This window comes from Tympanuchus pallidicinctus, unplaced genomic scaffold (genome assembly GCF_026119805.1).
Source record: "Tympanuchus pallidicinctus isolate F22 unplaced genomic scaffold, pur_lepc_1.0 scaffold3, whole genome shotgun sequence".
NCBI classification, from domain to species: Eukaryota; Metazoa; Chordata; class Aves; order Galliformes; family Phasianidae; genus Tympanuchus; species Tympanuchus pallidicinctus.
In genome coordinates this window covers 86066403-86093910 of record NW_026294747.1, presented here as the reverse complement: position 1 = coordinate 86093910, position 27508 = coordinate 86066403, and the positions used below count along the sequence as shown (strand labels likewise).

Sequence of the window (27508 nt, the reverse complement as noted above, 5' to 3'; positions counted from 1 at the left end):
TAATTTAGTTTGGTACAGGTAGAATTTATGCTAGCAGCCTGTGAGGAATTTTTTTTTTTTTGTTGGATTCTCCTAATTAGGTACTAAAAATAATGATCTTCTATTTCATTTAGTGTAGATCAGAAAGCATTTTTAAAGCAATTGTAATGGCTGCAATCAGGAGACTGGAATAGCATTGTAACTTAAATGTGCTTATGAATATTTGGTTGATGAACTGCATGTTTTCCTGTATGTGATGTCATGTCTGAGAGTCTTTTGGTTGTACTTCCTGTCAGTGCAGATCAGACCATCTCTGGGAAAAGCCAGGAACACATTCACAGGTTAGGTTCTGGAGGGTTGTGTGGAAACGGTGCAGTTATGTCTCACTGGAAGCAATGTCGTAGGAGATGCAGTGAGAGAACCTCATGCATTGCAGAATCTTTGGTGGATCTGCAGTTAGTATAATCATGCTAATGCTTGCCTTTTGAAAACTCAGTTTGTCTTTTTTTTTTCTTTTTTTTCTTTTTTTTTTTTTTTAAATTAAAGAATGTTGTTACTATGTTTTCTAACTGTGTTTCCTTCTTTTTGTTTCCTTTTAGTTATGTTTCGTTTATATGATACAGATGGAAATGGATACTTGGATAGTTCGGTAACTTTAAATATTTTGTTGTGTTTTAAAACTATGTCCTAATGGTATAGCTATAGAAAATGATGTGACTCTTGAATTAATAGAACCACTGTAAATTATAGTCAACAGAAAGTTGCCTGTTTTAAAAGCAAACTTTGAGTATTTCTTCCATTAAGCTGCTGTTTCTTCAACCATAAACATTTTCAAATGCTGACAGTGCTAATGTGGAGTCTTATTTTATACTCTTCTTATTCTTAATCATATTACTGTACGGGATACATTAATATGGCTCCTAAAACTTTAATATGCCTCTTGGAGATGTGTATGAAAGCAACATTAGCAAAGATTTCATTAAAATGGGAAGGCATTCCATACCTGAGTTTCAGATGTTCTGACCATCTGCCTTGTGTACAAATGTCAAGCACTTTGGAAAATCAAGTCATACATATAGCAGTATACAGTATATCACTTTTAACTCCTTTTGAGATTTAAGTGAAAAGGTCATGTGTCTCCATAGTTCTTACTTAATTTAGCCTTCAGGTTTTACCTACAGTTGCTATAGCTATATGAGGATGTGTTCCAAGTGTTCCAAGATTTATGTAACTTTTTTTTGTTGTTGCTTTTTTGTTTTACTTAACAGTTAAAGTAAATATAAAATTTCTCTAGACATCTCTGGTAAAATCCAGTCAGATGATACATGTATACTTATTTCCTACCATGAATATTAACGTAGAATTTCTGTCTAGTGCATGCCTCAGCTGACTGACTATAGGGGGAAATCTTTGAATTTTAAATCCAAATAATTCAACTTCATGAGTTTTGATTCTTTAAATTAATGGGGTTGAAGTCAGAGTAGTACTGAGAAAAAATCAAAGTCAGATAATATGAAATAAATGGGTTTTTTTTAGTCTTTCTTTCATGTCAAGTAAGGAAAAATAGATTTTTCCTAATCAGGAAGCATGCCAACTAGGAGCTAACAGTTCCTTCTCACACAGAAAACACTTTTTGTGAAGGCAAATGCATCTATGCAAAATATTTACTTTTAAAAAATATAATAGTTTTCTTGTTCTGCTCAGTGTGTCTCTGATTTTCAGTTTCACTGGTGAAAAGTTAAATTGTCAGTTAATGATTAGAAGTGAAGTTGTTTTTTTTTTTTCTGTATGTTTCAGCGCTGATAGTCACTGAATGCTATAGATTTGAATTATGACTTCCTTGCAATAGAATTTACAATTTTAATATTGCATTAAATATGATAACTTTCTTTCATCTGTAGGAGCTGGAAAATATCATTGCACAAATGATGCATGTGGCAGAATACCTTGAATGGGATATTACTGAACTGAGCCCGGTAAGCATCACCAGTTTTTGTGGTTATAGAGGCAATTTTTATTCATTTTGTGATTCTTCATGCCAACATGAGATTCTAGATATTAGCAAGATAGAAATAATAATAGTCTGTGCTTCACTATGGCACTGTAAATTAACACTTTTTTCACATCTTTATCTGATTGCATCTGCTATGTAAAGCATTCTTTGGAAAATTTGAATGCTTTTCTTCAGTGCAAATAGTAATTAATATGTGTAACACAACTGATTTAATCCTGAAAATGTTTTAACATTGATTGTCTCTTGCTTGTACGTAGTAAGTACACAAGAGGCACTTTTGTTTGGGATATTTAGGTACTAATTGTTAATATTAGATTCTATTAAAATGTAAATATATAGGTACCATATAACTTTAGTGGTTGTTTTTGCACATAGATGAGAGATCATAGATCCTAAATGTCTGGTTATGCTAGAGTAAGGAATTCATTAGTCTTTTCCATAAACTGTGTAGATTCTTCATGAAATGATGGAAGAAATTGACTATGATCATGATGGCACTGTTTCTCTAGAAGAGTGGATCCAAGGAGGAATGACAACAATTCCACTCTTGGTCCTTCTTGGATTAGAAAATGTAAGTATTAACATCAGAGTGTCAAGTTTCTGCTTGCATGTCAGCATGGTCCTCAAGTCTTTTTTGTCTATAACCTTTATAACGAATGGCTCTACTTCTCTTTACTATGTCTGAATGATGTATAAAAAACAAGTGTGCCTTCAATGCCAGAGCTCCATCTGAATGTCTGAAACAACATCATCACTGAAGCTGAAAGCTATGAAAAGCTCATTAGTTTATTCTATTGACAGCATATAATGAATTGCTAGCTGCAGAAGCATCTTGTAAGAATGTTTTATTACCCTTGCATATTTTACAGCTGTCTTGGAGTGGTATCTTGGCAACTCCACATGTGCTGTGTAGCTTAACCACAATGGATTATGGGGCAGTCTAGTCTGGAAGGGACTTTAGAGATCATTTGGTCAGCATCATATTGAAAGCAAGTGTCAGGTTATTTTATCCACTGCCTTTTCAAATCCAGTCTTGAACATTTCCAGTGAGATGGACCTAGTTCTGTGGTTCCCAAAGGTTAATTGTTCTCAAGAAAAAAAGATTTCTTTTTCGCATCAAGATGGAATTTCTCCTGCAGTGATTCTTGCCTGCTAACTCTTATCCTATCATAATACCTCAGTGTGAATATATGTTCTTCGATCTTTTCAATTAGCTGAATAAACTGTGCTAAGAAACAGTATCAGAATGAACACTTAGACCAAAGGATGCAGTATAATGAAAGAGGAGCAGATCACATTAAAGATAATGCGGATATAATACAATCGATAATTTATACCTGTTTAACGCAGCTGTTTTAGCTCTGGCATGTTGCCAGTGCCACCTGCTGTCCTGTATTTTTGCTAATTTTGAGCACATGTATCTCAGCATATGTTTCAAAAGTTTTTTTTAATTTGATATAAAACATTTTCTTTTCTGAAGTCCTTTCCAGATACTAATGCCAAACTATACATAACATTTATCTTTCCCCATTTATTGCTATGTCCTGAACTAAATCTAGGCTGTAGTCACTCCGTAGTATCTTATTTTCACTAAGAATAGCCAGATTTTCCATATGGAAGACAACTGTACATTTAGCAGAAGACAAAATTCTTGCAAAATAATAATAGTCAAACATTTATCTCTTACTAATCAACTTATCACAGAAATAGCTGAACTGATGAAAACTTACAAACCATTTGGATCACTGTGTGTACTAATTTCCTAATTCTAGGTATATGGAAAAAAATGTACTATTTTCCTTTCATCAAAAGGCAAGTCTATGTCAGATTGTATTCTTTTATTTCCACATATTTAACCTAAGCACAGGGTAGCAAATTCTCTGTAAGAATTAGTATAGGAGATAACTGATGGTCATTTTCAATATATATTTCTCATTTGCAACTGATGTTGCAGCTTTTCTGGGAGCATTTTTCAGTGTCTGCACTTCTTCCTTTCTCAATTTAAAACTACTTAATTCTGTGATAAATTAATGTAAGTCTTTCTGTAGAGGATAATTTTCATGTTAAATCAAAAGCCATGTTGTTAAAAGGAAGCTATGTAAATGTACGTTATTAGACATATATGTATATTTTGAGTATTTTTACTAGTTATTGGGCAATAACTAGTCATTTTACTGAGGAAATAATAAAAATACATAAACAGTGATCAAAATTCTGTAACTTGCTATCATTGTGGGTCAGTTTCTATCAACGCTACTCCATAAGTTGAAGAAACTGAAATGAACATGGGTGAAGAAAGTGTTATAATTTAATGCAAAAAAAAAAAAAAAAAAAAAAAAAAAGCCTTTTGTCATTTAGGATCGTTTTATTAATTAAACATCAGTTAAAAAAAAAAAAAAAAAAAAAAAAAAAAAAAAAAAAAAAAGGATAGGAAAGATAGTATAACAATTGTGTTTTTTTCCATATATTTTACTTTAATGTGAATTAGGTAGCTAGCTATAACCTGCAAGTTTGCAGGCACTGGTGTATAAAAGTCTTTAGTTTCAGCAGAGGAAAGGATTTTATTCCCTTCTTAGTGACCACTAGATGTCACCGTTGCACTATAGTTGGTAATCTGTAGCTGGTGGAAAGCTGCCCTAAGGTAAAATTCAGCAACAGGAAATGTTTCATAGCGACCATAAATTGTCATCAGTAATCTGAAAACAGGCTGCTGTGTTTTTCTTTTAAAACATTCTACCTACTTCATCTTCTCTTCTGAAGCAAATGTACTCTGAGCATTTATAAAATAAAGAAACAAATCTCAATGTGGCATAAAGATTTCTGTAAAAATGTGATGATGCTTCAGTTAAAACAGGAGGCAATGCTCATACAGTTTTTCTTTGGATCGTCAAGCAGCAAATGTTTTGATATTATTTAAAGATAACTTTCGAGTAGAATACTTGAGTGTGAGTCCATGTGGGTAACACAAATTTTTATACTGTTTATTACATTATTGATGATTTACTTTTTGAGCTCTGAGTATACGAAACTGGTATGAAATTGGCGACTTGAGTACATTTTCAAGTATGGTGTTGGATCTGTTGCACAATACGGAGACTCTCAGGCTGAGCACTGAAATGGTTAATACTCAGGCAGTTTGGCAAATTTATATTACTTTCGTTCAGAGAGGAATAAGGGAGATCTGCCTGCCTATATAAGAATTTGTAGCTTACCTACACTCTGAGTACTAACTCTTCAGTTAGAAGTAGATTTGCCGTAAGAGATCATGAGAACTATTTTAGCAATATCATTGCGTGTCATTGCCGACAGAGGGAGTTATGTTAATGCTTTGTGAGACTTCATACCAGGAGCTGCAAAGAAGAAAGTTTGCATACCAGTTTTTTTGACTATGTAGTCTACTCCTATGCTATGCTCACTCCTACTGCTTTGTAGGAGGTTTGAAAGTTCCTTCCCTTTTGCCTATAGATTGTTAAAAGTCCAGGAGAAATCTTTCTGAGTGTAAGATAAGTAGCATTTCACAAGGAGATACAAATTTAACGTTACTTAAAATATAATTACTGCAGCATTTCTAGTGACTACTAATTCAGAAACAGAGAAACATGGTGGTGTGACTAATGATGAAGCTTGTCTCAAGAAATGAATTTACCCTCCTGTGCTTCCTTTTCTGTTCCCTGATGTCATTTGATGTACTTCTTAATATGTAAGCATTTCTCGGCGATCAGAATATTACACTGGTGAGTTGAAGACTGTGGACAAAAATTTTTATCAGTTCTTCAAATATTTCTTCCGCCCCTTCCCGCCCCCCCCCCCCCCCCCCCCCCCCCCCCGTCCCATCACATTTGTGCACTCCCACCCACCCCACTGACCCCAGTGCAATTCTTGGAAGCTAGTAACTCTCCCAAAGGTCATGTCTCTTGAATGAGATTACTCCTTTTCCTGTTGAAACAAACTATAAACTCTCCCTCTCCAAACCTAAAAGAAACAAAACAAAATCTGACGTGAATTCTTTGCTGACAATCCAGCAAAGAAATGTAGAACTTAACTGCATTTGTATTTAAATGAGGTGCTATGTGATTTAATGGACACTTCTCACTTTCCTAGTAACAGAACAGTACTCAAAGATCAGTAATAAAAATGTCTTCAGGTCCTATAAATATTTTTAAAAGGAATAAAAGCAAAATAATAATAAGCCACAAAAGAATAATTTAGGAGACTCCCTTGCATACTTCTCCCTTGATTGCTTGTTACTGAGTCTTGTAGGAACAATTGAGCATGCTAGTATTGCAGTCTCTGGCTATTTTTGTTGGAGGTGATAATTGTTGGGATAAAAAAAATTATGCAATGTAGGTGTGTTTTTTTTTTTTTAAATTTCAGAATCTGGATTTTTATGCTTGAAACCTCAAGATCTCTTTGCCGTCTTTTATTTACAAATATCTAAGAAGCAGTGGTAAATTTATATTCGATCTGACTTGGGATGTATAGCTAAATTCTGTGAAAGTTTCTACTGATTCTAAGACTGTTTTTTCTTGGTTGCTTTTTAAGGTCAGGTCCTTCTGACAATCAAATTTGTGGCAGAAAGGTCAGAAGCATAAGTTAAGAGAGCCATTGTTAACAAAATAAATGTTACTCTTGTCATTATGTGCTGAAGTCTGCATATGGCATATGGAGGCTTCATTTTTAGTGATGTATAATGAAGTGAGGAAGAGATTTTTACTGTACCTGCCCTGCTTTGAGATTTTCTTAATGACTATTTGTTTTTAAACTCTTTCTCAGGATATGGAAGCAAAATTACTGAATGCCAGTAAATGCACCTATGTGTCAGAACTGTGGATTTTATTCATACTTAAAGACTTGCATCAAGAGGGCTTTGTTTCATGTTATGTCTTTTTTTTTTTTCTTTCTCTGGCAGTGTTTTAAAAAGTTATGTGCATGCATAATCATATGCAGCACTTTATTGCTGATTTTTGGCAGTGCACAAGAGCAAAAATTTAATTTGCTATTTTCCAAAAGTGCATTGTGTTTATGTAATGGATTTGCATCAGTTGCAGTCTCTAACACAGTTAAGTGTTTTAATTGGCAGAACACCCACATCAAGACTTATTTGTTTTTCTGATAAGGAAAATGCCAGCTAAGTTGGTCCATATGTTCTGTTCAAATAAGAAGTGACATATTCACATGCAATAGCCATTCTTTAAAAATAAAATTTAAATTTAAAAAGTAACACAAAATTCATGTAGAAGGGGGACATGTTTATGCATAATCATGAATTACTGTTATTTTTCAAAAATAGCAAATACTTTTGTGGACAGAATTAATGAGCCTGCATTTTAAATGCTTGTAGTTTATGACTGTATCTGTTGACGACCCTAGTGACATATGTTGAAATGAAACTGTACATTGTTTACTGTTTTGGTGTTGTTTTTTTCTCAGAAGGAAAAACATGGTATTTGTTTTCTAGTGAGTAACTTTTCTTTCAGAAGACTCGAATCTTACCTTACCAAATGTGTTGTAGTTTAGTAATAATTTAAAATATGTTGAATGGTGCAGTAAAATAGAAATTAGAAAAGAAGTTGAAGCACTCCTTTTAATGAAATACATCCTCTTCAGCTGCCAGTCATGGAGGAGCTTGACAGGCTTCTAGGGCTCCACAGCTGCAGAATCTATTTCTGTTTCTTTAGGGGAAATTGCAAAACTTCCACATTCTGCCAGTCTGAGAATCCCAGATTAGGCAACCACTCTGGTCTTTCTGCAGAAAGGGGACCTATATGTTGCCCAGTGGCCAGAGATGGCATTTGAACTCCTGTTGGTAGGATAAGGGGACCCCACTTGGGCTCTGATTTCAACAAAGTATTGAAGCTGATATCAGTTCCTTGTGTTTGTAAGTAATATGTAGAAATTATTCAAAACTGTGTTCTGGCCTGGACCTGCTACTGGACCAAGTATTCCTAATTTCTTGTAGTGCTGATTTTTTTTTTTTCCTTTTTTTTTTTTTCTTTTTTTTCCCATGAGGAAATTCTTCATTCTTTTTGACTTGTCATTTACATCTTCTAGAATAGAGCGAAACAAACTTTTAAGGACATAACTCATGCGGTACATGGTTATAAATAACAACATTTTAAAATTAAAATTTATGTCCACTTACATTGACAGTGAAAACCATCATATTATTGAGGAATGTCAGGAACATTATATATTCATGATGACAAACATTCTTGTAGCTCAATATGGGAAATTAGAAGCTGGATAAGAACCACATGTTGATCTGTTTCCCTTTAAATATGTGCCAATTTATGTTTGTAATGAAATGACCAAAAAGACCATGACATTCAGTAATATGCAAAATCAAACTACTGTAACTTGTTTCCAGCTGATGAATGTGAACAACTTTCGTTCTACTGGATGTTATATTCATTGAAATAATAGATGTAAAGTGAAATGTTATTAGGTTAATCTCATTTTTAATTCAAAACCTCTGATAATTAAAGAAAAAAAAAGAAGTCTGACAACCACATTTGCCAATACATTTAGAATTTACAGAATTAATTGTGAATAATTTGCAACTGTAAAAATGCACATTGTTTTACTAACCATGTAACAACAGTGAGATCCCAGAATGATTACATTAAGAAGGAAGGGGGAGAACTGTGCAACTGGAAGCTTGGTTTCATAAACATTTCATAACATTTGTTAACATATTAGTTGAATGTAAATCCCACCTGTAAACACTTGCTTTTTGTTTAACTATTGGCAGTAGGTTAGTGTAAATTAGAGCTGGCAGTATGTATTATTGTGATTAGGTTGTTATGTCCCGTTTCACATATAATGGTGCACGTTCCTTTCTGAGATTCTTTAGCAATATCCGTGAAGTTTTCAAAATCTTTTCTGTTGTTGCACTTGGGGATTTTTACTTTCCTAGTGGTAGCATGTTTGTCTTCAGGATTAGTCTAGAGCAAATTTTAGTTGGTTTTAAAACTTATTACAATTTCATATCAGTTTAGATTTAGTGCTAGCATTGTTCTGCACTGTAGACACCAGCCTGGTGTTATTTTCTGAGTCATTTTTGAAACACAGGGACATCTATGAGCTTCTGAAGAATTTTTTATTATATCATTGCTTGTGTATTTAGAATGATGATACTGTGATCTGGTGCAGAGTATTAAATGAAGTAACAGATTGTATTTTACATTCTTGAGTCAATCTCCAATTTTTATTGGCACTTATATATTTCATTGTTTATTTTATTAAGTAAAATCTGTTTCTTTTATGTCCTGTGCAGAATGTAAAAGATGATGGGCAGCACGTATGGAGACTGAAGCACTTTAACAAGCCTGCTTACTGTAATCTTTGTTTGAACATGCTAATCGGAGTAGGCAAGCAGGGCCTCTGCTGTTCTTGTGAGTATAAGCATTTCAGTGTCCATTTGTGTTTATAGCTGTTCCTAGAAGTATTGCAGTTTCTGCATAACAAAGAACTGCTGGCTTCCCAGTACAAACCCATTGCCAACACAGTGATGCTTTCTCCTTTGTTTCCTGTGCTTAAGTGCTACAGATCATATTCTTAATTTTTTAGAATACGGGGCTTTAAAAACTGCTGTTTTCTCGACTTTAATAACTCTCAGTGTTTTAGGACATTCCAATTGGATTCTGTCTGCATTATTTTTTATTTATTTTCTCTTAGCAAGTATTATGCTTATAACACAACCTTATATTTTATTGTTCCTCTTATGTATTTGTGAGTAATTATTCATATTCATTAATAGGCATACTGTCTCTTATTAGAAAGGTACTTTAGTGAGTGTACTTAGATACTTGCATAGTATCTAATCCCAATAGTTATTTATGCAAATGCTTCATGCAATTCTTGTTTTGTTAATTGTAAAGGTCAAAATCTCAGTTTCCTCACAACTTGTTTTCAAGATTTTACAACTACCACTTCTAAAGTTTTGCATGTTTACTTGGTTTGCCATTTTCACCAGTCATTTACACATTAATTAATTATAGATTTTGATACAAAAAAAAGGAAGGAAGAATAAATACTGTATCTTATCTGACTTTCTTTAGACAATTGGATATGATTACTACAATTCAATTCCTTGAGCTGTATTCTGTGTATCTCATAATAATCTGTTCACCAACTCATATGCTGTATTTTGATACCAGAAATCTTGCCAAAAGATCCCTCTTCTCTGCTTGAATATTTCAAGAGATGGATGATCCATAACTTTTTTTTTTTTTTTTTTTGGTTAATCTTTATTTATTTATTTATTTATTAAACAAGGACCTAATATCTGATTTGAATATGTCTGGTAAATGGATCCAATTAATCTGTTTGTGTAATGCCCTTCTGCATTAGATTAATGAATACCTAACATATTGTCTTCATGACAGTAACTTTTCTTCAAGCCACTTTTCATTATTAATTTTGATAAATTAATCAGTTTCTTAGTTTGATATAAAAACCCATCACAGCTGATCAGGACCTTCCTAACTGTATAGTTCTATTAATCCAATTAAGTTGGACTTAATGATGGTTTTGGAATTGGCCATTTTTCTCTCCTCTGTGAACCCCATAACTCTTTAAAACACAATTCAGATATAAATCCGTATGTATTGGTTTTCACATTGTATAATTCCATTTGCAATACTATGGAATGAGAGATACATGTTAATAAAGGTAATAAAAACAATTTGAATAAATAGAAAGTTCAGATTAAGAAATGCTGATGACAGTAAGTGGAGCATACATTAAACGCTGAATTGGTTGTTAGATCTTGAGATGCTACGTTCTTTAAATATCCTTTCAGGACAAACTGATGTAAACTTTATCCTTGTGAGGTAACAGCACATGCATGTTTGAAAGAGAAAGTTCTATTCAGCAAACACTGTAGATCTCTGTCGGTAGTTACTAGAAATGCGTAGATGAGTTATAAAAAATCAACCTCCTCAGAACGACTAGCTTTATCAGAGCTTTCTCTGCTTCAGTATACCTCTTCTAAATTTATTTGTTGTTTTAATTGGCATTTATTTGGGCAGTAGAATGGTCCCAGAGAAGCTGAACAACTTCCACTTTCTCCTTTCATTACTTCATGAACGATGGGTCATGAGTCTTCTTAGAGAACTACTATTCTTTTTCTTTATCTCACTTAGCTTCTCCTGTGTATTTTCAAAGCATTGCTATAGATTTCATTATTTGCATTTTAGATTGTGTGGGAGGAAAAAAAAAAAGAAGAAACTGCAGGGGGCTTCACCATCCCTCCATGGTCCAATCAACAATGTTACTCCCTGCAGTTTGTCTGATTAATAGCTGCGTTTCCCACTGGGTTTGTGTAATAGGTGCAAGCAAGGTGTTTAGAAGTACTTTGTGCTTAATTGCTGTCGAGGTCAAAAGCATGAGACATATACCATGCAGTGAGAAATTCATTCTCAGTTTTTAATAGTTGACTCTACTGAATGCAGGTATTAGCTGAGCATTACAGCTAGGCACAGTGCTATAGTTGAAGTCAGGTCTTACCACTGAACCCTGACACATGCTTTCCAAATGCAGCTAGGGTGATCTTTAAAGACCTAATCAGCAACAATAGTTACCTACTGCAGATTTGTGTAGGGTGTGCATGGGGAAGATGTTTAGAATATAAAGCTTCGCTGGACACAGCATTTGGGAAAGAAAGAGTTAAATTGGAGTGATTATGTAGAATGCAAGAAAACAATTGCTATCTGAAAATGGACTAATCAACCCTGTAAGATTTATAAATCAGTAGAAGGAGCAACATAAACTTGTTGGGTTTTATTTTTGTGCTTGCCAGCTGCTCTCATGCCTATAGTTCATAAAATATAGATTTCTTTCTACTAGCAGATGACACCAAGCCATTTGGCAGACTTTGTCTTTAATATTTTTGTCATTTGGCAATTATTGTCAAAAAAAATGTAGTGAGCTCTGATTTAATTAAGCATTTCCTGTTATGCAATGATAGTGCATTCTTGGATTTTTCACATGTATAATATTTCCTGTTCTAATTGGCCTTTTGTATTCCATGGAAAAAGCAGTCTCGTTTGAGTTTTCATTGACTGATTGGGTGGATTATAAAGAGCATGCTGGTAGAGTTGTTACAGAAAGATGTAGTCAGGAACATCATAGCTTTACCATCTATTAATGCATTTCTTTTTTCAGTTTGCAAGTATACAGTCCATGAACGCTGTGTCTCAAGAGCTCCCGCGTCTTGCATCAAAACATATGTGAAGTCCAAAAAGAATACTGATGTAAGTCAGGGGCAATGTTACATTTACCGTCTACCCATTAGTTTATTAACCTAATATGTACCACACTTTTCTTTTGCAGGTAATGCACCATTTCTGGGTGGAAGGAAATTGTCCAACAAAATGTGATAAATGTCATAAAACCATAAAATGTTACCAAGGTTTGACTGGACTTCACTGTGTTTGGTGTCAGATCACAGTGAGTACTTGCTCTATACTAAGACCTTTAGCACATTTTGGTGACAGTGATATCTGCATTTTTTTTGTAGCCATGTAATTCAAAAAGTCTCATTTAGTTTTTTGGTTTTTTTTTTTTTGTAAGGAACAGATAATGTGTATTTGAGAAATATTTGAATATTAAGATATATGCAGAATATCCATAGGAATACGTAAATATTGTAACCAAATAAATGCATCCTCTGCTTCGAGGCAATACACAAATAACATACATCATTCTAAAGTAACGTAATTCCCAATATATATTACAGAGTCTTTGTGAAAGAGTTTTTATTACTGGTAAAAGTCAAGGTTGTGGTGAACTTAGAGCAAAATCCTAATTTGTGGTGTACTGTCAGGCAAGTGAAATTGAGGACATCTGGTAGGATATAGCGATTTCAAGTGTAGCAGAGGCATCTTGATAATATACTAATCTGTGCACCAAGCCTAATACATAACAACTTCTGTGCACTCCTTATTCAGCAGGAACCAATAACCGGAACTAATGACATTCAAGGAACACTGCCCTTATAAGTGAGATCTTCATGCTAGACAGAACAATGCTAGTATTTCTGTTTCTAGCTAGTGTAGGATTTAAATCTATGTGGGGATTATTCTAGGGCTTCTGCTTTTTTCTTTCTTTTTTTTTTTTTGGCTGATGTTGTTGTTATGGAACAGCAGTTGTTTGTTCAATGTTGTAAATAATAATGTGAGACTAAGGCATTTGTGAGTGTTTGTTTTCAACATACAAGTTTGGATGTTTTGTGACATATTTTCTTAACACAGGAATGCAAAACATGAAACATCATCAGAGTAAATGGATCCAGGATACTTTCAGATATAAGCTGTTATGATCACTTAGAAATGAATATTTTAGAAGAAGGCAAATATGTAGTCCAGATTGTTGTCAGAATGTGGATAATTTATTTAGACACAATCCAAAATTTTGAAATGCAGATAATTACATTTAGGCTATGGCCATCTCTCTTTAGGTAGATAATTGAATAGTGTTCTGCTCTAGATTTGACGTGTGATTGCATCCTTATAATATGGCTTAATAAGAAATAGTATATAAGGTTTCCTCTTGAAGTCAAAGGAAGATTTAAATACTGCAGGTCCTTCTATTTATGTATCCAAATGTGAGTCTGGACCAAATTTGTAAAGGTATTTTTACATCTTAAAGGTACACATCTACATTTAGAGGACTTTCACAAGCAGTAACAAACTCTGAGGAGATAACGAGACAGAATTTCACACCGAAGTTACTGTGTATAAGAAGCTTACTTCTTTTGAAAGTATCTTTGGTATCAATCTACTTAGTTAAATAATTAGGTGCCTGTCCAAACTCTTAATAAGAACAAATATATGTTTTTTGACATTCAGAATGAAAAATACTGGTTTATAATTCTGCGGTTATATTTTTATCTGTATTTTAAATATTTTTTATTTTCTGATTAATATTATGTCTTCAGAATAACTTTACTAATCTCTTCATTTAATTTTTCCGACTTAAGTGAAAAATTGGTATTTTTTAAACTTGAAGCACTGTAATTTAGATCTTATTTTCAGTCTCCCATTCAATTTTCTTATAGTTCTGCATAAGAAATTTTTTTGTGTGGTGGTTTTTTTGTTGTTTGTTGTTTTTACTTATTTTTGCTAATAGTACTAACTTTCTTAATTAGTAAGAAAACAATTGTTTAGATTTATATTGGAGACTTGTATATACTCTGAAGGTTTTTTGTTCAGGGGATGGACAGCACAGTTAGGGGCAGAGAGATCCCTTTGTGCATCTGACATTGTAAGTAAAGAATGCCTTCTTACTAATACCATATTGGAGTTAATAAGTTTATTCTTGAATTTTGGATGACAAATGGAGGTGTGATTTTTAAATTGATATCTTGGAGTTATCACATCATTCATTCATTCATTTTACCTCTTGCACAGAAATGCTGTTCCTGTTGTGTGCAGTGCAAGAGGCTGTTGGTTATTATGGAACTAATTCTGAGCCTCTTTTAGATATTCTCCTTTTTGCAATTAACAAGATCACTTTAAAGTGAAATCACTCATTGAAATCCCCAAATTTAGAGATGTTTGGTACTAAAGGTTGTACTGAGTATAACGTTATACTGAGTTTTTATCCAAGCTACTCATGTATTTCTCATCCACCATGATCTTGTAAATGTCTCTTTCCTCAAGCTTTCCCCACAGCAAATACATATTTTTTTTTCTACTTTGCAGACATTTGGTTGTGATAATATTATAATATTCTGAATGAGCTAGGCTTTAGGGAAAGGAATTTGGGGGAAATATCATTTTTTGAGAAGAGGTGCATCTTTTATTTTATTGTGTCAAAGTGCTATTTTCATTAAAGCTACATATCTTTTACCAGTTCTGTTGTCAGTGATCAGCAGAGACTAATAAGAAGATTAAGCTATTTTTTCATATACAAGTTTGCATGCCACTGAGTAACAGAGCTGCTAATTAGCCCTGAATGTGCAAAGATACTTTTATTTGATGTAGTGTGGCCTAGTGTGCGTTAATTATCGTACAAGTAGCCATACCACTGAATTAGAGAATTAGCATGACAAATGATTTAGATTACAGGGTTACCAAAATACCCTCACAATAAGGTTTTAATACTCAGAGTAAATCGAAACTCGTTAGACTTTTATTTTCTGTTGCTAAGTAACTGCCTGAAAAGGTAACTTTGCAGTTTAAATGAATATGGACAAGGCTAATGTTAGGTACCATTTAGTTCAACATACAGAAATGTTATGTCAACATTAACTATACCAGATAACTTTATGAAGAATATATTACTGGTAAAGCTTATACATCAACAGCTGAGATAGTTTTATTATAATTTTCATAGAGTTCAACTGACGTAGTTATATCATCTAAGGGAAAAATGAGTCAGTTGTTTGAAAAAGTGTGATTTATAGTTGCAGCTATTGAACTACAGATTTTTTAGCAGCTATTCAACCCTTTGAATTAATACTGCGTGCTACCCATTAAACCAGTTCGATCACCTGATAAATCAGAATTCTACTTCAAAATTTATGAGTTTTATTACATTTTGATGCAAATATACATATCTTCTCAAAAATAAAATATTCATACTTACTGTATAAGCATTTTAATGAACAGTTTATTCAGTGCAAAACTAGTAAACTTTCATCAGATCTCACAATATAAATTTGTAGTATGCTATTGTGGCTCTCTCTAATAATACTGTGAAGTGTACTAGTATGTGTGGATTCTTTGCAAGATCCAGGTATACAACTGAGACTTTGTACTTTGAGGTTGGATATATATGTTGAAATATTCCATTTAGACAAGTTTGATTTGAATTAAATCCTAATTAATTGGTAACAAGTTTTGATTGATAATGCAAAATATTTAAATATGTAGTTATTAATTTATTGGCATTTTCTTTTGAAGTTATATACACATTATTCCTTCCCATCTTTTTATCAATATAGAAATAAGTTAATGCTCTTTCAGTCAGAAGACTTCTTTCTGTACTCTCATCATAGAATACTTCTCATTGCTTTCATGAAAGCTGGCTGAATACTAGGAGTGAAGTAAAAAAAAAAAAAAAAGAGGGTAATTCACATTCCTCAGTAGTCAACAGAATGGTTTTTCCAAGATAGCTTAGAGCTCTTAGATATTCTTATCTGATTTTTCAAAGATATTTTAGCATCACAATTGAATCAGTGGTGAGTTTATAAGCTTCAGGTGGGAAAGAGAGTTATACTAATAATGCCAAAGGCTGCCCCAAATTAATCTGAATTGCTCCCTAGCAGTAACAGAAGTCTTTCTCAGTGTAAGATGTTGAAATGAAAGTTTAGTTTGCCACTAGTACAGTTTACTGTCATGCAAAATTCTCATTTTGTGTGCTGGACCATATGTGCAGTTTCTAAACTGCGAAGTATTTTGATTCACCATTCTTTGCTTCAGTATAAATTCACTGCTTTTGTCAACCCTAAGAGGCTTTCTCCTTCAGTGTTTCATTTTCCTTGTAGTACTCTAGGAATAATGAGATTAATTTAGCATATCTAAACTCAATTCTAGAATGCGCAGACTATAGTAGTGAAATACCAAAGCTGAATATTTATTTTGTCTTCTTGTAGTTACATAATAAATGTGCTTCACATCTAAAGCCTGAATGTGACTGTGGACTTTTGAAGGACCATATTTTACCACCCACATCAATCTGCCCAGTAGTATTGGTGAGTTGCCTGTATTTTTATTCTAGATGTAATATTCTATCTTAGTTAACAGCTGAAATGATGTTGGAACTAACTTAGAGAGGATTTGTTAAATTCACAGGACTGTGTGCACCTTAAACCTAGTGGGTAATTCTGGCTAATTAGTTATAGGTGCAGTTGTGCTTGATCCTCTGTGTATTGCATTTTCCTTAGTGTGAGAATGAACTTTCTGTAGGGCATATTGTATCTGAAGCTGACTCAGGTTTTATCACTTACTCAGACTACTTACCAGAAACTGTATAGGCAGAACACTTCTACATTTTACATCTTTTATAGATCCAACTTCCCAGAATAATGAAGTTATTCTTATGGACAGTTTTTGCTTGGGATGCATATTGTATATCTGCAATGCTGAGGTCTCTGATCTAAGCCGGAGGTTACCTAGAATGATGACACTGGCCTTGCAGTAAGCTATGCATCAACATTATGGTATATTTTATTCTGCAGTAGTGGACAGTAAATTTCTCTGTCCACAAAAACAATAACTCAATTCAGTGAAAATAAAAGTTCATGCTGTATATGTAGGTGGTACTGAAAAGACCTGAGCAGCTTATGATGAAAAAAAGAGGTCTTCAGACTTATGTTTTCATTAAATTGGATGTTTTGTGCTGATGAAAGTCATAGTATCATCATATAACAGAACAAGCATGTGATTTTCTTACTTTAAATATATTTCAAGAGTAACAGTAATACATTTCTAGATTTAAAGAATGATTTTTGGCAGTGAAAGAAAGTACAAAAATTTGCCTGCTAATCTTAAACCTGTTTCTGATTAGTAGTAATATATATGTTTATTTTTTTAATAATCCTTTCACTGTTTACTTGTCAGCCTGATAAGGAAGGAATCCTAGAGTTTGTTCCTCAGCATGAGTAAACTGGTAGTGTCCCATAGCTGTTAATGAAGGTAAAAAAACAGAAAGCTGGTTTGGTATTTATGAAATGTTTTTACGTATTTAAGAAAAGTCAGAAGAGTAGTTTTACTGTTCATCTGTAATGATGTTTTGATATTATCTGGGCATGTTCTGAATAGTAATTTCAAAAATATTATTTTAAGTTTATCAGATGATTGCATTTTCCATTACTTTATTTAATTTTCAGGTTTTTAGGTCATATTAAAATGTGGAAATTCTGGTTTTGTTATTGGACAGGTTTTGTTTTATTGTTATTTATTGTTTGCCATTTTTATAAACTGAATAAAGCCTCTGCATGAAATTTCATCTTCAATTACATGTATTTGTGTAACTCCATTTTCTTTTCAGAGGAGGAAGAGATGTAGCAGAATTAAGATTTTTATTCCATAATTTGAGTTTAGTTAAGTTGTTTAGAGGACCGATAAAACCACTCTAGAGTCATCCTTGAATAGGTTTGTTTTATCTGCAAATTTGGAAGATGTAAGCAGAAATAAATGTTTCCCTGTATCAGAATCGTGTTTCAGTATTGCATACTAATGATGTAACATGAAACAAGTATTTCAGCACTATGTTTATACATTGTTTAGAATAGAAAATATTGGAGTGATGGGAGCTTTATTGTTTTGCAGTATATTTGTTGCTCTGTTTTCTTTCAAAAACGTATTAAAATCCTGAGTACATTACAAATAATATATCAGTGACCTATCTACTAGGAATTCCTCTTAAAAATGTTTGATTACAGTGTACATATTATTTATCTCAGTAATTTTTTAATTAGTTTCTCCCATTTCCTGCTAAGGGGATTCCTTTTGAGAAATATAGGGCCTCAGTGAATGTGAAACCAGCACTTTCACTGACAGCAAAAACAGTGAACGTGCAGACACTGAAATTCCCTGAAGATGTAATAGTAAGTGTGTCTGTTAATAGAAATGCTGTGTTAAGAAATTGCAAATCATGAATCTGACAGGCTTTCATCTAGGACTCAAGATAGCTTCAGCGATCACCTAACCAATAATGTACCTTGCAAAGCTACTTACATGTGGAAAGCAAGAAAAAGCAGGCTGCCATTTTTATCACATGCTACAGGGTTTTCTGTGCCATGTTTGCCCTCAATTACTTGGAGGTATCAGGGAACTTTTCAGGTATCTTTTTCTCACTGTTGTGCTTTCCGCCAGGCAGACAGCTAAGCCTCATACAGCCAGTCACTCATTTGCTTGCTCCACCAGTCAGGGAGGGTCAGAAGAATGCAAGTGAGAAAACTCATGGATTGGAATAAGGACAGTTTAATAGGTAAAGTGAAAGCTGCATGTGCAAATAAAGCAAAACAAGGAATTCATGCAATACTTGCCATAGGCAGACTGATACCCATTTCCAGAAAGGCAGAGTTCATCACATGTAAGTGTTACTTAGGAAGACAAGCACTGTAGCCCTGCACATCCCATATTCTTCTTTCCTCTAGGTTTTGTTGCTAAGCATAGCATCACATAAAATATCACAAAAGCACACAATACTTTGAGCTGTACGGTCATCTAGATATATGCTTAGGTTAACTGCGTCAGCTTTCCCAGCTATGTCCTCTCCCATATTTGTGTCCCGCTCATCCTACTATTACAGACAAGAAAGTGTGACTAACAGCAAAGGCCTTGATCCCGTACTGTTTAGAAACAGCTAATGCATTGATGTTTCAATGATGTTTTTGTAACAAATCCAAGACACAACACCATGCAAGCTACTAAGAAGAAATTAACTCTATCCCAGTCAAAATGAGTTCACTCGCCTATAAGAAGTTAAGGTAGTTGTGGGAAAGACAATATGGCAAGTTGAAAAATAGTTTACATTTGATCTCTCAAAAGCTTTGGCTTCTTTTCCATCCATCCTTTGGAATTCCAGACTTCTTCCAGAAAACCATCAAAGTTCAAAACTCTGACAAGGATACCTTCTTAAAGATGTTCCCTCAACAGTACAGGAAAAATCCCTTCTCGTTTCTCATATGGAAATAAGGACATTCATGTTTATGTGTATTTCTCATCCTTTACATGTAATTTTTTCAGTTCTTGTCCAACCTAGATTCTGTCTGCAAAAATAAAGAGAATTTTTTCATAAATCATACTTCATAGCAATGTATATTGTACCAGAGTTACCAAACCAACAGGATTGGCCTCTCCACTGCAACTTGGTGTCCAGGGCCATGTTTTTTTTCCGTTTCCATTGATGTAAAAAGCCACTGTAGCAACTTTGAAGAATAAGCTAAAAACCCTGTTCTTCCTGATGTTAGTATCACAGAGGGTGACATTTCTTTTTCTTCTTTTCAGACTAGAAATTGTGAAGAAACCATGGGGAAACTCATGCAGTAGTTATTGTGTATTGTGTTGTGAAATAATCATGCATTTGTCTAGATTCAGTTCCACATAAAGATTTTTCGTATCTCACTGCAGTACTTTTAGACATTTTAGTGGATGCAGTCCATTAGTCCTTTTTACCTTTTGTTTACTGTATATAAGGATTATATAGTGAAGTTTTTTTCTTGAGTTAAATGAGTTCTGTTATAAACTGTGTGTAGAGATCTCAAGTGATAGTCTTTTAATAGATGTCAGATACGCTTTAAAGCTACTCTCTTTTATTTCAGTAACATTTAAATTAATTCATACTGATTGAATAAATGTACATTGAGACTTGTTTCCTAATGAGGGCACATTTAGAGGAAAGGTTTTGCATCATTCTGATATCCTGTGGGTAATTATATTCTAATTATATGGTGGGGGGGAAAAGTCTATAACTCAGTACTGATCTTGTTCATTGGACCCAATTAATTACATGCACATAATGAAAGTTCATGATAAGGTTGACTGTCAGTGAGTTTAAAAATCTTTAACTCAATTGAATCCTAGCCTACCAAGAGTACAGAATGAGATCATAACCAGGTTAAAAACTGAGTACTGGAATGAGATGAGTGACTAGAGAAGAAAAAATTGGTCTTTCTCTCTGATATCACTCCTCTCCCCCAGTCCACCTCTTTTAAAACACGGAAGGGGAAAACTGCCATACCTTTTGACTTCTTCATTTCATACTTTTCTTTACTCCATTTATTGATGAATATATAGGATATTCTATTTTTAAATTATGTATATAGAGAAATAACTAGAATTTTCTATTTCCAACCAAACTAGTAATAGTTTTGTCTAATGACAGTTCATATAATAAATGCCTATTAAGCGTTATATATATATCATTAAGTATGATTATTTTGATTCCATTATCATTTACGTGAATTTTAAAATGATTTTTTTAAATTTAATTTCTGTCATTGATTTTGTAAACTACAAATAAAACTATTAATTTTGGAGAGAAAAAAAAAAAGAAAATCGTGGAATAAATTGTAAGACATAAGGTGCCTCAAAAGCAGTGTGAGCATTACTATATGCGAGTTACCACTATCTCCATAGTAACCAGTTATTTCAAAGGGGGAGATTCTGGTGAAATATAGAAGGCAAGAAGTGAACAAAATAAAATTTTAAATTGGATAAATTTACTTCTGTTTGATTTTCAACTTCATTTTCCAGCATTCTGGGATGGTGAGAAGTTTGAAACTTTTTTATAAATGAATTTGTTTTTTTTTCTTTTGCCTGGTGGCAATATTTAAAATATTTTAGGACAAAATCATAAGCGTAATTTTTTTATATAAAATCAATGTATATGGCATCTACACATATAATATAAAATAGAAATATAAAATACAATCATAAGTAGAGTTAACTTGAGCTCTTAAAATATATTTAGCTGTATATTTTCATATTTTCATAATTTAACCCAAATTTATCTGATTTGGGTTAGGATTTTGCTTTTTGTTGTTCAAGAACATAAATAACCATGTTCAAAAAAATCTTCTGTTTATAATTAGTCCTATTTAGACACATAATGACATAGAAAATGACGTGTTTTAGCCAAGTGCTGTGCCTTGTGAAACTAAACAATATACATTATGATCTATAAGCTTCACACTTCTGTGATTTTTATGTAAATATAGGAAGTGTGTTGTGCTGGGAAAAAAACCAGTGCAGTTTAAAGCTGAAAGTACTGTACAATAGTTTTATTTCCCTGGAAGCATTTAGGGAGAATAAATAGCTTGTGCCTGTTCTATAATTGCAACACAGTAAAATAGATACTTTTTCATGTCTGATAATATGCTTTATTGGTATTATTTTCCTGTGATAGTTAAATGTTGCTCACATAGGAAAGCATAAATGTACAGATAGCGAAATGGACTGAACAGTTCGAGTTTCCAGGTTGAAAAATGAGCCTTCTTTAATCCCTTTCCCAGTTTTTTAATCCTGAAATGATTTTTCTGTTTTTGTTACAGTAGAGAACAGTAGAGAACTCAGTTGAATACAAGCTCAACACAGAAGTCAGTGTAGTATGTAAGCATCTCTATGAGCAGCCTGTTTCTTTGAATTAAAGTACTAGCCTTGTGCTGAGTTTTTCAACGTACAAGATACCACAAAAACAACTACTTGAATTTATATGCTTCCTCAGGGTATATGTGTGTGTAAATTTTAAACTGGTTATGAATATTAGGTAATGGTTTAGCAATTGAAACAGATGAAAATTTTTATTTTTTTTTCCTTCTCAGTTGTGTATCGTGTTGCAGATTCGGTTCTCTGCAAATCTAAAACAGACGTGAAATATAATGGTGTGGTTATCTACACTAAGAGCTTTTTCATTTCTTCGAAGTCAAAAGGAAATTAATAATTGCCCTGGAGGAAAATGTATCTTCCTAACTAATTATCTGTTCGGCAAACACAGTTCAATGTTAAAATAATAAGATGCTGATAAACTGAAATGGCAGCCATTCAATCATTTTAATTTATATCTACTTGCCTGCCCACAACTCATTACTATTGCCTGTCCCTAAGTTTATTTCTTACTTTCTCTCCTATTGAAGTGCTTTACACCCTTGCCTATATAGAATTGTAGAATGTTTTGGGCTGGAAGGACCTTTAAGATCATCTAATTCCAACTCCCAGCTGTTATCAGAATCACCTCCCACTAGACCATATCACTCAAAGCTCCATCCAACCTGGCCTTGAACACCTCCAGGAAAGGGCATTCACAGTTTCTCTGGACAATGTGCTCCAATGTCTCATCACCCTATGAGTAAAGAATTTTCATGTTCCGTATTTTGTCTTCTGTTTAGGTCCCTTCAAGTACTGCAAGGCTGCAATGAGGAGCCTTCTCCTCTTCAGGCTGAATAAATCCAGCAGTTCCTTGTTGAGAGCAGTCTTGTTTTGAAGCAGAGAAATATTTTAGAGAGCATTCTCAAATGACAATCTCCATTTTAGAACTGTCTTTTTCCATATATTAAAGGTACCAGTGATAGAAATATATATATCCTTCAGATTGTGTGGTGCAGTATGTGTGTGTGTATTTACACACACGAATATTTAATTACAGATGCATCTAAATCATAAATGGTTGTGACATCAAATAGCTATTACAAACAGATTGCACCCTAGGGTTTTAGTTTGTTATTAGTTTCTGTTTTTCTGTTTTGTTTGTTTGATTGATTTGGCTTTGGGTTTGGTTTTTTGTTTTTTTTTGTGTGTGTGTGTGTGTGTGTGTGTGTGTGTGTATGTTGGGGGGGGGGGTCATTTTCAGGTTGTCTGACTGATTCTCTTCAGAAACTGTATAACTGTGGGCAGGAATTAAGTGAAAGAGAAATTTTATATGCAGACTCGTGAATACAACATAGATTTACGAAACAACAGTGTAGGAATACTTGATCTAATATCTCTTTGCATAATAAAGATGAAATTTTGCATCCTTTGGAGACTCCCACTAAAAAAAGTAGCTCTGTGGGTTCAAGGACCAAAGAACACCAACCCAACCTTCCTCCAATTTATTTAAAAAGCACTAAACTTTAGTCTGGTATTAAGTCGTGTGTTTATATTTCCACTACCTTCGTGCTGCAAACGTTTGAGGATATTTTTGCATGATATTCTGTGGATTCCATCAGATCATCTTCCACTATCAGATTCCTCTGATAAATATATCTTATGAACATAAATTCTGGGCTTTCAAGTACACACATTATCTGTAGGTGTATACTATAAAAGTAGTTACACAGAAATCATCTGATGTTTTCAGTAGTTACTTGACAAATTGTGTAATGATATAAAACCATTAGTGAGTACTAATTCTAATATTCACTAATGGTTTTATATCATTACACAGTTTCTCAAGTAACTAATAATCCTGTTTAATGTACAGATTCTAAAAATGGACTGTTATGTATGATCACATGATATGTATGATGTATGATAATTTTTGCTGTATAGGTGGCGGATTCCATGTTAGCAGATAAAATGTAAACAGATAATTAGTAAGTCATTAGTATTCATCTATTTTCTCATGAGTTTCATATTTCTAAATGTCACTTTTGTGTAAAGGAAAAGACTGTTTATGCAAAGAAAGGGTAGAAATACTATTTTGACCGTATATGTTTTATACTTCATCCACTTTAATAGAGGAGAACTTTGTAAATAACATTCCTTACACTGAATGAGGTTTCAAAGACTTAGGAGATGAAATAAAAAGAGCATTCCCTAAGTACCAAGTACCTTATTTTATTGTATGAAGTAGCATAGTCCTCAGGTTTCCTAATACTTTCATTTATTGATAAAATGATCACACATACTATTCCTGGAATATGAATTATGTAATGTAAAACACTAGGGGAGTAATGTCTCAGGTTGTGCAAATACGTTCTGGGGGTGGGGGTGAAACACAGTGTATGTTGGTTGTTGAATACAACTGCAGCAAGGTAAGGTTCCTTGTGAGAGCCCTTGCAGTGCCCCTTGCCATCTCAGCTGTTTGGTATTGCAGCCTAACCTTCTTTTTTTCCAACAGACGCTACCCACTTTAGGAGGTTTGATCCCTGAGGTGCGTAATGGGAGGCATCCTTGTGCGCACAAATGCTAACGGATCATGATAACATACATTTTTCTTGCTAAAAGTGCATTTTGGGGCTGAACTATAAATCTATGCATGGTGTTCTGTGTTGTTGTTTGGAAGGCCCTGTCTCATTAATTCTTTAATTCTTATTTGGATTAGTAAAAGATAGATTCAACTGGGTAGTTATTATCTGATGGTGCTTTCTGGAGCAGTTCTGAATCCTAGAAGCTCCATCATCTCAGTTAATGGGTAGTGATCTCAATGTGAGAGTTCAAGGAGAGAAAAGAGGGTGGGGGATATTTAAAAATGGGTGGAAAAGATTGTTTTGGTAAGTACTGTTTTGAAAGGTATTTGCTCTGGCATATACCAAAAGAACAGAAAAGTTCACAATTCTTTGAGCCGTCAAAATGTACGATAGCTTTTAAAATGCTGTATTCAATATCTTTGTCAACCTCATGCATGTTCTCTAAACAGAGTCATTCACAGATGCATTATCCATTTTGTATGCTTTTTTAAAACCATTTCTTCAGTGCATGTTAAATTTGGATTAACATTGCTAGAACTTGCAGAATATTATCCAAAGAAGGTTTTCTTAAACTGTTTTGACTTGATAAGAGAATGGCACTTGTTGGTTCCTGACAATCTTGGATATCTTAGTTATGTTACATTGTGGTTCCTGAAAGAAAGAGAGGTGATAGGAAATACTATATTAGTACTTACTTGGAAAAATAGACCTTCAAGTATAGTGTCATCAAATATCTATATTTGACTTTTTATAACACTTTAGAGAATTCCTTATCAAGAATATACATTTTCCTTTAAATTGTGTGGAGTATATGGCCTGGGTTTTGTGGTCACTGCTTAGGAGGAATTTGTTTTGATCTGTAAGGCAAGCAATTGTTTTGCTTATGGGACAGGTAGTGTAAATTGTGGAAAGCATGTTGCTATTGCATCAGTCATAGAGCCGAGGCCAAATGAGGATATTTGCTGTTTTGTCTCATGCTGGGATAAAGTACAGTATCAAAAATTTTGTTTAAAGCAATTGTTACTGGATTTTGCTCAAAAATGGGTGATAACAGAAATTTTGGTTATTGTGGTAAGCATCCTTAATTTTCAACTGTATATAAATACTTTTTCTCTAAGTAAAAGAAGAATTTCGATGCCAGATGTTACAAGGTCTCTTTTGAATGGTGTTTTTAAGCTCTTAATATACCCATAATCTATATGTCAAATCTGTTCCTTTCTGTTAACTTTGAATTGTCTAGACTTTTAAAAATCCTCTCTCCTTCAGTAATTTTGGTTTTGAATTGCAGTTCTCTACTATTCATGTGTCTGCACTTCTGAAGTCTCATTTAATTTCTGAATATTTTGCAATATCCAGTTTTGGCCTTATAAGATTAGATAATATAAAATTCTGTTTATGGTGTTATTCTCAATTTGTATAGAGTGTGTTGACTTTTAAGAGTAGAGTTGGAAACATCAAATCCATTTTAAATATGTAGTGAGTTATGAAATTTCCTTTATGCTGAAGCGTCATGCTTTCTATCCTTAGCACTAGCCAATATCACTGTGCATTAAAGTTTGTATTAGCTCACTAGCGTACTGTTTGGATGCTCAGAAACTAGTCAGAAACAGACTAGAAACTAGTTCTAATTTCTAAAAATAATGAAGCACGTAAACACAAAGCTGCTGAATTCTCTGACAGCATTCTCAACCTTAGGGCTGAATTTCATTGCTTTAGTTGTTTCTACTGTTTTCTGTGTAAAACGATGGCATTGTAGCCTAGATACTTGGGTCTCCTTTTGAAATGGTCAGGTTATTCAAAGCATGCAAGAACTGTGTTAACTTCTTAGAAGTCTCCTTTTGTGGACTTCCTCATTTTTTTCCTGAAACATAGTTTTTTAGATTGCCTTTTATAGGTAATCTTATTATAGAATTGTAGAATCAAAGGGATTAGAAAGGACCTCTGGAGTTCTAATGCAGGTTCCCTAGAGTAGATTGCACTGGAAAGTGTCCAAATGGGTTTTGAATATCTCCAAAGAAGGAAACTCCACAACCTCTCTGGGTAGCTTGTTCCAGTGCTCTGCCACTCTCTAAATAAAGAAGCTTTTCCTCATGTTCAGTTGGTGCTTTATGTGTTCCAATTTGTGCCTGTTGCCCCTTGTTCTGTTGCTGAGCACCACTGAAAAATGGGATTGTACCCATCCTCCTGACAACTGCCTTTTAGATATTTATAAACACTGATAAGATCCCTTGTGAGTCCTCTCTGCTTCAAGCTGAACAATCCCATGTTTCCTCATAAGGGAGATGCTCCAGGCTCCTCATCGTCTTTGTGGCTCCCTGCTAGACTCTTTCTATAAGAGTGTAACTTAAACTGGAGAGCCAAGAACTGAACATATTACTCTTCCAGATATCACCTTCCTCAACCCTCTGACTGTACCTTTTCTTATTGTCTTTCATGGCCACAAGGACATACTCTTGGTTGATACTCATGGTTGATTTGCTGTCCAGCAGGGCACCCAGAACCTTCTTTGCAGAGCTCATTTTCTAGCAGGTCAGCCCCTAATCTATACCAGTGCTTGCAGTTATTCCTCCCCAAGCGTAGGACTCTACACTTGCCCTTGTTGAACTTCGTTAGCTTTCTCTTCACTCAACACTCCACTTGCTGAATGGTCTTGCTGAATGGCTGTGCAGCCTTCTGGTGTGTCAGCTACTCCTCCATACTGGTATCATCAGCATATTGCCACAGTTCTGCAAAGTGCCTGACGACCCAAAGCAGTCAGGGGTGATTTGGGCCACTGTTTGCTTCAGGATTAGATTGAGGCTGGGTTGGTGTTCAAATTTAAGGAAACCAACAATGATAGAAAAACAGTGGTGAGAAACATCTGTGTTACGGTGATTCTAGAAAGGCATAGT

At 34.0% G+C, this 27508-nt stretch overlaps 1 protein-coding gene across 4 annotated transcripts in view; it reads left to right on the top strand.

Annotated features, from left to right (window-relative positions):
- The window catches only part of DGKB (diacylglycerol kinase beta), a 328785-nt gene that overhangs the window by 81444 nt on the left and 219833 nt on the right, over nucleotides 1-27508 (top strand). For all 4 annotated transcript variants that reach the window (XM_052695392.1, XM_052695389.1, XM_052695393.1 and 1 more), the window contains 7 exons: nucleotides 579-628; nucleotides 1881-1955; nucleotides 2445-2564; nucleotides 9270-9387; nucleotides 12161-12249; nucleotides 12329-12445; nucleotides 16596-16694. In XM_052695392.1, coding sequence (XP_052551352.1) covers nucleotides 579-628; nucleotides 1881-1955; nucleotides 2445-2564; nucleotides 9270-9387; nucleotides 12161-12249; nucleotides 12329-12445; nucleotides 16596-16694 — 668 coding nt within the window. The remainder of the gene's footprint in view (nucleotides 1-578; nucleotides 629-1880; nucleotides 1956-2444; nucleotides 2565-9269; nucleotides 9388-12160; nucleotides 12250-12328; nucleotides 12446-16595; nucleotides 16695-27508) is intronic.